The sequence below is a fragment of the Centroberyx gerrardi genome, chromosome 12 (assembly GCF_048128805.1).
Source record: "Centroberyx gerrardi isolate f3 chromosome 12, fCenGer3.hap1.cur.20231027, whole genome shotgun sequence".
Classification (NCBI taxonomy): Eukaryota; Metazoa; Chordata; class Actinopteri; order Beryciformes; family Berycidae; genus Centroberyx; species Centroberyx gerrardi.
The window spans coordinates 3,192,098-3,202,543 of NC_136008.1; the positions used below are offsets into that span (position 1 = coordinate 3,192,098).

The 10,446-nt window shown below is 41.5% G+C and overlaps 1 protein-coding gene across 1 annotated transcript; it reads left to right on the top strand.

Annotated features, from left to right (window-relative positions):
• The first annotated feature begins 1,986 nt into the window (after window positions 1–1,986).
• On the top strand, window positions 1,987–9,022 carry sri (sorcin). The gene is made up of 8 exons (XM_071913965.2): window positions 1,987–2,254; window positions 3,125–3,190; window positions 3,821–3,890; window positions 4,779–4,822; window positions 5,067–5,214; window positions 6,694–6,807; window positions 7,021–7,079; window positions 8,574–9,022. The coding sequence occupies exons 1-8, from the start codon at window positions 2,180–2,182 to the stop codon at window positions 8,598–8,600; spliced, it is 603 nt and encodes a 200-aa protein (XP_071770066.1). The 5' UTR covers window positions 1,987–2,179; the 3' UTR covers window positions 8,601–9,022.
• Window positions 9,023–10,446: the final 1,424 nt, after the last annotated feature.

The following is a 10,446-nucleotide window of genomic DNA, read 5'->3' on the forward strand; positions in this document are numbered from 1 at the left end:
TTAAAAATGTGTACTGTGTGATGTGATTTAAAATGTAGTAAAGTACAATACTTAAGTAAAAATGTACTTAAGTAAAGGTAACATTACTGACTACTCAAAAAAGTACAAGTATAGGCTACACAAAAAAGATAATCAATTACAGTAACGTTTTTTCCTTGTCAGCAGCTTGGTAGATCCATCGTGACATAATGTGTAGCATTTCTAAAGTTGGCTATAGTTAGTTAAGTAATTGACCCTTTTAGTCTAATGTGAAGAACTTGATAAACTACTGCAATAATGTTAGTGTAGTTTTTCTCCTCCTGAGGCAGGCAGATGAGTTTGTTTCAGGTTGAACAAGCTGAGCTGGGTGGGGGGAGTAGCTGTGTTGAGCCAGCCAGAGATAACAAGAATAATACCCACAGATAGGCCATGTTGCCTATCTTTAAGTGTCAAATTTGTCACTTTTAAGATGATGAAGATTGCCTTTCTGCTTTTTTCGATAGTTCACCATAGAGACAGAGGAAGGAGAGGAGATGGCATGTCAACAGTTGGAATCGAACACGGAACATTCCAGTTAGGTGGAGAATGTCTCAGCTGTTTGAGCCACCAGGACGTCCTGACTGCCCACACCTGAAGAAAAGAATAATTAACCATGGAGTGTACAGAACAACAAAAACATCCAAATATGTATGTACTGTATGGCATCTTCTATATGCCCGCATGGCTGCCTACTGTATGTATGCTGTGTAAATGTCTTTCTGGAAAAAACAGCATTTGCATTTTATGCAGCAGATTCCTCCCTAAATAAAATACTTACTTAGGTTTTGGTACTTTGTGTAAGTCAAACAGTTCCATCATGCCCAGTGTGAGATAGTGTAGTGGGTAAGAGCCTCTGGAGTCACGTGTGGGCCTGGAGGTCTGGGATCGAATCCAGCAGAGATCCTGCAGCAGCGTGGCAGACAAGGTGAGTGATTTAAAAAAACAAAAAAAAAAAAGTACCAAGAAAATATGGCATGTCAGAACCTGCTATCTGCTATCAAACTAAAGGTAAGAGATGACACAAAAGTGCATAGTTCTAAATGCAAATAAAACTAAACAAAAAAACATCCAGTCACACTAACCAAAATGATATGAAAACAATCCAACCTATCATGACGGTCAATGACATGTTTAAAAAAAAAAAGACAAAACAAAAGTTACACTAACAAATGACATAAAACTAAATGCCCAAACCAACATAAAATGTGCAATAACAAACTGACATCCTACAGCTAGCCTAGCTGCTGTTTCAAAAATAAAAGGGGATCAACATAACATGAAAGGTGCAATATATTTGCTAATAACGGTTTCACTTGGGAACTTCCGACTAAAGTTCCTGTTTTTTAATTCTGGTTCCTCCATCAGTCACTTAATTGCCTCCACAGAGTGTCATCACTGGCCAAAATAAAGCGACCAAATCTGAACGTGAAAGTTCCTATTTAACTGAATAGAATCTGATCTATTTGAATACTTTGAAATACAAAAACACTGCTTCCAAAAGCATCTAAATACAAATTACTTTTTTTTTTTAAACTCCAGATGACAAAATATATAAAAGAAATTAAAGTCATATTTAAGACAAATTTAATTAAAATACTGTCCATCTCTGTCTATATCCTCCCAATTTCCCCACGTGGATCATTGACTTTCACCTTATCAGATATTTCTATCTATCTATCTATCTATCTATCTATCTATCTATCTATCTATCTATCTATCTATCTATCTATCTATCTATCTGCCTCATTCTTGTAAAGGTGAACAGTGCTTTCCTCATCGTAGGCATGCAGCGCTTTGATCCCATTGGTCGACTACACGTCACATGGTCAGAATCTACCAATCAGAACTTAGCGCGGTGGCTCTCGCTGAGGAGACGATGCGTTTAACAACCGTCCGGAAGGTTGGGTTTAAACTCCAATTTCCTTCCTGCCTGCTGTCTGTGTTTTGGTATTTTTCCGTGATAATCTACATTTCCACCCGCCCCCGTTTTTTGAATTGACTTACAACACTTTATAAGCGTATTTTCATCGCATTTCCTCATTAGTACACAGCGGCAGACACACCCTGTTAGTTTAGATTAGGGAGAATCGGCCGTTGAGGACAGAGATCGCTTTAAATCCTGTTGGAAACCCGCATTTTATTTGCTATTTTATCCAGAGAAATGGCTTATCCAGGATACGGCGCTCCTCCCCCGGGCGGACACCCAGGAGGACACCCAGGAGGACACCCAGGAGGGGTAAGAGATGTTAAAAAATGATTAAATGTTGGATATTATATAACCTGTGTTCACCGGACTGGCCGAGAAGTGTGCGGAAGTTGCGGGTTTCATTCCAAAAAAATGCATAGGCCTGTGTCCATTTGTTAACATGCAATGTGCTACCTGAATTGAAGTGAATTCATTAGTTAATATTTGGAAACCCCAGATGATTCCAGACTCAATATCAGAGCTGTTTGTAAGCAAATATCTCCAAATGAATCTTTACTTTACTTATAATCTGCTTTACTTTCATACCTGCAGTCGTTTTGGAAGAGTTTGAAATAATTAAAGTTGTGGATATTTAATTTTGGATTCTATCTCTTCAATAGTAGCTTCTAGTAGCTTTAGATTTCCATTTTGAGTTTTTTATCAGTATTTCTTATTCTTATTCAGTTTTGGATGTTACAGCCTAGAGGAAGGGTGGGGGTCTTACACAATGCCTGTAGTACACACACCCACACACACACTCACACACACACACACACACACAAAACAATCAGGTCAGCTCAATGGTTTCAGGTCTTCTCAATAGGCTTGGACACACACACACACACACACACACTGAGTCAGCGCTGGTAAACTATGCGAAGCATGTGGGCAGCTGCCAGTGAATGTGAATATTTTGATGAATGGCACTTTTAAAAGACTTTTGTATCGCTGATGTGACATTTACGAGGTTTACATGAGATAGGCTAATTGAGTCAAATGTTGCACAAACATTGGACTGTGCTCTCCTAGGACACACACACACACACACACACACACACACACACGTTGCAAATCACACCAACATTCTTCAGTGTAAAAGTCTACAGATTATCAAGCTGATCCTGTCTCTCTGTCCCTCAGTATGGAGGTTTCCCTGGCCAGCAGCAGGACCCTCTCTATGGATATTTTACAGCTGTAGCTGGACAGGTAACGAACTCAAACAAACATCATTTCATCACAGTATTATTGGGCCCATCATTAATACAGTACGGCTGCAGTATCCTTGTTTTTACCCTGTTTCCACCCGGCATGTGTTAGTCTTCAGATTCTTAATTCTGGGTTTTGATTCTAAAGCTCAGATGATACTAGACTTCGGTGCTGGGCGTCAGTTTTGGGGATGACAAGGTGATTTGCTCAGTTTGAATAAAATGCAGGATATTTGTCGGCCGATGATTTTGCAAACAGAACAACAGCGTCTTGTTTTGGAAGCCGCACAATGCACCTTTGTTTCCACGATAAAAAACCTTCAGCATCTCACAATTCAATGTGATACTTCATTGATCTCCGTAGGGAAATTCTCTTTTCTTTTCTGCAAATTTGTGAGCTATAATAGTCGATATTGGGATTTTGACAGTTTCTGATTCTTTGTGCAGCCCTGTCTGGTACCTGGCTTTACAGTCACACTGTGTATGTCCTGTCTGTCTGTCTGTCTGTCTGTCTGTCTGTCTGTCTGTCTGTCTGTCTGTCTGTCTGTCTGTCTGTCTGTCTGTCTGTCTGTCTGTCTGTCTGTCTGTCTGTCTGTCTGTCTGCCTGTCTGTCTGTGTTCCTGACTGACAGGATGGACAGATATCAGCAGAGGAGCTGCAGAGCTGCCTCACACAGGCCGGCTTCACTGGCGGCTACAAACGTAAGAGCACCAACCACACTGTGCCGTGTCACATATCAGTTAAAGGCAGAAACACACTGCAAGTTGTTTGCCCAAAACTACACAAAAAGTCGTGAAATGAGCACGAACTCTGAAACGTGCTGTGGACAGAATTATGTGAAAATTGTCTCCTCCATCAGGAATTGGATTCTGTGACAAAAACATGAATTGGACACGACATTTTCAACGTTGGTGAACGGTTCAGTTTAGGCAACTAAACTTAAACGTGTAGCTCCGCCTACAGGATAGACATCGACTTGTTTTGTTAAAATGAATCAAACTGTAAACAAATTGTTCTCAGTGCAGTCTGGCTCTTAAACATAGTTTTTAATGAGCTGTAACTGGACGTTGATAATTCTGTGAAAGCCAGCCATGTGTTAATGCTTTGTTGTTGTGAATTGAGTGCTACAGTAAAACTTTTTGAAGAATGCATGACTTACACTCACACAAAGAAAAGGATATTCCCCTCTGAGCAGGGCCAAATAGTTTGCCAAAAATCATCCATTTTGGCCTACTTAGGTGCCTGATGGGTGGGGTTTACTACAATTGGAGATTATAATGAATGCCAGAAAGTTTTGATAGTCACAGGAAAGTATTTGAAAGTCAATTTGGTTTCTTTGTGATCAACAACTTCCCAGACACAATCTGAATTGTCATGATGTGGTAAACCCCACCCATCTGGTCCTCCCTGCAGGTTAAAACCAATGCAAAGAAATATTTTCAGCCATTTTTGAACCAAGGTCTGATTTCCCCCATGCGCTGAATGTAGTCCAGCATGTAAAACCAGTCAGGGATGAAGTTCAGCCCAGAGCTTCAGTGGAGGTGCAGGTGACCTGAGATCAGTCTCAGTCTGTGTGTTTCCTTCCACAGCCTTCAGCCTGGAGACCTGCAGACTGATGATCAACATGCTGGACGTATCCTTCGCCCATCAGCCAATCGGAGAGGCTCGGTAGAGTGATTGACAGGAGGGTGTTAGTGAGAGGACAGTAGGGTAGATGAACTGTGATCCCTGTAAGACTGTAAGAGAGAAGTGATAGGGAAAGAAAAGAAATAAGAGCTAACAGGAGAGAGAAGGGGAATCAAAGAAAGGAGGGGAGGGGAGAGGAGAAGGGAGGAGAGGAGATGTGATGTGATTGGTCCTTGACTGGCTGCTGTCAGAGGGACATGTCCTGCACCATGGGCTTCAATGAGTTCAAGGAGCTGTGGGCGGTGGTGAACAGCTGGAAGCAGCACTTCATGTCGGTGGACCGGGACCGCAGCGGGACGGTGGAGGGCCAGGAGATGCAGCATGCTGTGACCGCCATGGGTAACTAACTTCATACAAATACATTTTCTTTCTTTAGGATCGGCGCTCTCGTCTCAAAATTCTTTAGTCGGTGTGATATTCCCCATTTTGACTAAACACACCTCCACCAGTGTGCCCACAAAACCCACTGACCCTCACTGTGAGTGCAGATGAATGTAGTGGTAGACAGGAGGGAAGTTCTGTCAGTGGTAAACACAAGAAACTTCCCTTTTGAGACGGTGACCTTTCAGTCTGACCACAGTGTTCATTTCCCAGCCGGCTGTCTTCACCGCTGCAGCTGGTAGATTCTCTCAGTTAATTAAATTTAAAAAATATCTCATTAATGATATATATGATGTGATAGACAGGAGGGAAGTTCTGTCAGTGGTAAACACAAGAAACTTCCCTTTTGAGACGATGATGATGATGATGAATGATTGGCTGCCTGGCCCAAATGTGACATTGACGAGCGGTGCGACTCCGTGCCTTGCGCTGAAAAGTTGAGAATATTTTAACTTTTATGCGCGCCTAAAAACCACCAGAAAAACGCGACGTGCGTCGCAAGAGAAGAGCGCGCCCCAGGCGCTCCGTACCGTAGGAAAACAACGGTTTTGGTGGCGACACGTTTCTAGCGACACTTCTCGGTGTGATCGTCCCCTTAAGGATCAGTGCTCTCGTCTCAAAACATAAATCGAGCATGTAGAACTCTTTAGTCGGTGTGATATTCCCCATTTTGACTAAACACACCTCCACCAGTGTGCCCACAAAACCCACTGACCCTCACTGTGAGTGCAGGTGAATGTACAGGTGAAGTGTTGAAACCACAGGTGTGGTAGACAGGAGGGAAGTTCTGTCAGTGGTAAACACAAGAAACTTCCCTTTTGAGACGGTGACCTTTCAGTCTGACCACAGTGTTCATTTCCCAGCCGGCTGTCTTCACCGCTGTAGTAGATTCTCTCAGTTAATTAAAATTAAAAAATATCTCATTAAAAAAAGTCTAATTCGTCAAGTTGTTTATGTCTACAAAACATGTTTGAGTCTATCCGTTCCTTTTCCCGACGTTGTGGTACGTGTACACATGCACCAGTCAGTCATTTACCGGCGATGGTAAATGTAGAAATAGCTCGCCGAAAATTCCCACATATCCCGGTTTATCTGCACATGCCCCGGTCCATGTGAAAACTACATACATGTACCGGTTTGTTTCCAGATTTGCCCACACGCTTGTAGTTCAGCGATCTCTCACAGCCTCACTCCAGTGTAAACAAGATGCACTTTTACGCATTTTTATATATTTATTGATTGATGGGTGAAGGGGGTGGGGGGTGGGGGGAGGGGATTTATTTATTTACTATTCAGTAATACAGAATTCACTGCCGGTACTGCTTGTTGCTTGTAATGTTGGTGATTTAGGAATTGAAGCTCATTCTGTTGTTGCGCTCACTAAATCTCAATTGTAAATGTAAATCTTGATTTGTTAATGTGTGTGTTGCTGTGCAGGTTACAACCTGAGCCCCCAGGCGCTGAACGGCATCGTGAAGCGCTACAGCACACATGGCAAGATCACCTTCGACGACTACGTCACCTGCTGCATCAAGCTCCGCAGCCTGACCAGTGAGTTGTGTGTGTGTGTGTGTGTGTGTGTGTGTGTGTTTTTGTTTTGTTGTTTTAATAAGGTTTATTTGTTTATTTGCATTGGTAAAATCAAATATGAAAGTCTGTAAAAAGGTCATTAGGCAGGCTGTTTTGACCACCTGTGTGTGTGTGTGTGTGTGTGTGTGTGTGTGTGTGTGTGTGTGTGTGTGTGTGTGTGTGTGTGTGTTTCAGATGTGTTCCAAATGAGGGACACGGCTCGACAAGGCGCTGCCACATTTCAGTATGATGATGTAAGTTAACCCAACTGAGACGTCACTTTTCTCCCAAATCTTCTCTTTCTCTTACTAATGTAGTCGATGATTGATAAATATTTAGTGATACAGTATAGTGCTTTGAAGTTGCATCACAAATCTCTCAGCACCAACAGTTGGCGCCAACATGGAGGTCTAGAAAAAATGTAAAAATTTAAAAACAATAGGTATCATGGGTGTGGATCCATACTGTAATGCTTTAGCATATTTGTTTCCAAATGTAGGTTACTGTGACACAGTAAACTGTCTTGTCTTTAGCCCTAGTCTCTACTCCAAAACACTCTGAGTTGTAGCTTGAGAAGAGTCAGCTCAGTTAACCTGAACAAACTGTTAGCTAGCTAACTAGCCAGCAAACACACTGATGTTAATGTGAACATGCTAACGCTAGCCGCTACTAGATACGTTAGCTAGTGTGCTAATCAGATGTGTTAACAACAAGACAGTGATGGTTAGCTGACCAGATACTATGGTTAGCTAGCGACTAGCAACAAATCTTGTGACTTTTTCCAACTATGGGTTTAATGTGATGAATGCTAAAGTGCCATGGTTTATAAGGCTTTCACCACAACATCACAAGTTAAAATCTGACTCATGACTTTTGTCACGTCATCCCTCTCTGTTTCCCATCACTCCTCTCTGTTTCCCATCACTCCTCTCTGTCCACTGGAGAGAGGCTTTACAGTTGCATCACAGATCTCAAATCACAAATCAACCACAGCTGGCTCCATGATGGAGGAACATTGTAGAACTGTGTGTTAGTTAATAAAGTGTAAATCTGTATGAAGCAGCTAGAAACAGAGAGCAGCTGATCAGCTTGTTGTGGTGTGGCTGTAGATCCATTCAGTAACGTTCTCAGTAAAAGTGAATAGTGTGATAAGGTGGATTTGGTTACTGTGACACAGTAAACTGTCTTGTCTTTAGCCCTAGTCTCTACTCCACCTTGAGAAGAGTCAGCTCAGTTAACCTGAACAAACTGTTAGCTAGCTAACTAGCCAGTAGGCTCATTTAGCAAAACAATGAATGTTAAAGCCCCTGTGTGTAGAAGTCCAGTCGCTGTCCGGTCCCACAGGACTGCTGCTGTAGTTGAAGTTACTACAGTCCTGGAATAATCAGGATAACCATCATTACATTACAAACATCATTAACCCAATGTATTGTCAGAAGAATAGATCACTCTACTACTACGCTAGGTTAGCTGTCTGTCAGTATCATATTAGCCAAAATGTCATTAGCTGGGCAAAACTGCTTTGCTAGCTCAATCTAGCTGTAACCATAGACTGTAAAAATAATAGGTTGTAACCAAAATATTCGCCGGCATTTGTAACACCGAACTCTCTCTCTCTCTCTCTCTCTGTCTGCCTGTCTGTCTGTCTGTCTCTCTCTCTCTCTCTCTCTCTCTCTCTCTGTCTGTCTGTCTGTCCCTCTCTCTCTCGCTCTCTCTCTCTCTCTCTCTCTCTCTCTCTCTCTCTCCAGTTCATCCAGTGCACCATGAGCACATGAAGAAGGAAAGACTAAACGGAAGGGAAACTGGCCTTTTTTATGTCTTCTCATATAAACAATATTAACAGCATGTCTTCATTTATTTTGTAACACCTTGTCGTCACTGTATGTATTTTTTATACCCATTATGTTTGATTGCTGTTACATAAAAAAACAGCATTAAAACGTCATTGTCACATTCCATTTTGGTCATTTTAAAGAGTTAATACATACTGTAACCAATTAATAAGAATATAGCTCGCAACCACTACTGTGCCTATATATATTTGAGGGCATTATCACTTTTAGATCTATGATATTGTGAATGTTTTACCTCAGCAGTTATTGTGCTAACCCAAAGAGTGTCAAGGAGTGCTGTATAACAAACTGACGAGTATAAGAGTGTATACATGTATGAAATGAATAAACTTGGCCGCCACTCACATGGTGTTTGGCTCCTTTTATTTCCTCCGACAACGGTTAACATCAAGGTTTTGTTGATGACAACAGTGTTTAACACTGATTTTGGTTTTAGTTTTTATTTAGTTGTACTTTATTTGCTGTCTGATAAAACATAGAAGCAAACTGCGGGAAAAAGAGCTACAATATGATGACGTAAAATACAGGAAAAAGCAAATTACCGATTTGCGAGGTGAGGGATTCATAGTATTCTGTTACATCAACACACGGCCATCTTGGTAGGAAAATAACAGGTGACGGTAATAAATTAACAGGTGGTTATAATCAAATGACGGCCACAGACAATGAGCTGTGTGTATGCATAAGCACCATATTGGTAGGAAATGCACGTGACATCATGGGAATACATTTCAACCCCCAAGTCCCATCAACATCACCTCATTCTCTTGTAAGATCAGATCCAGTCCAGTCTCTTCATCAGGCTTCACTCCACTGCATCAGAGCCAAGGATGTTGCACCATCATTCAGTTTCACTACATCTTACCACATGTACTTCTCACTAATGTTCCAGTCTTACATGAGAATCTGAAAAGTGAGTGAATGTTTATCTCATCTCATCACCTCATGCCGTTGTTCGTTCATTTGTTCATTTCTGCTGTGATGTTTCGGGTCGTTTGAGCTTCATCACTTCTTCACTTCATCACTTCATACTGAGGACCGAGTGTTCTGGTACGCCCGCTGTTGTGCAAGTCAGACCACATCTAAAGTGTTTCAGACAGAAGTGTCGCAATACAGTTAAGACAGACACTGAGAACAGTAAAGAAGTTAAGCAAAGAGGTTAATGTAATGATTATAAAACCATAACAGAGCACACAAACAAATCCAAGATTGCAACACCAAGACACAAATAATTTACAGAAGTACAGTTACAGTAAATTATTTACTTGCTTGTGACAAAATGTCTTCCGCAAACATGGTGATGATCTGATAGCCGCCAGTCTTCCCTAATTCCAACGTGAATCAGCTTCTTCAGCAAACTCATCAGAGCAGCAGCAGCACTTTATCGCTCCAGATCTTCTTCTCCATATAATTTTCTCACCCAGTCCTCTATTTGTTTTTTGCCTGCTCTAACTTTTCCGATGGAAGCCAAAATAATCCCAATCTGTTTCCCCTCAGAAACCTCTGTTTACAACCCAAAACACATTTTGTTTTTGTCATGTTGCTCCAGTGTAGACTTTCACCAGTTTCAAGTTAGCGGTCAAGAAGAACCCAGAAGAACCCGCCTGATGCGTAGGTGTTTACACTGTAAATATCACATATATGAGAAGGTGTCATGTGATGGTCTTCATTTACAGAAATCAAAGCAACAAAGACTGTTGGCAACTTGACCTTGCCTGATCACAGAATTCTTGTCAAAGGCGGTTCCATAGTAATATTATGTTTGTTT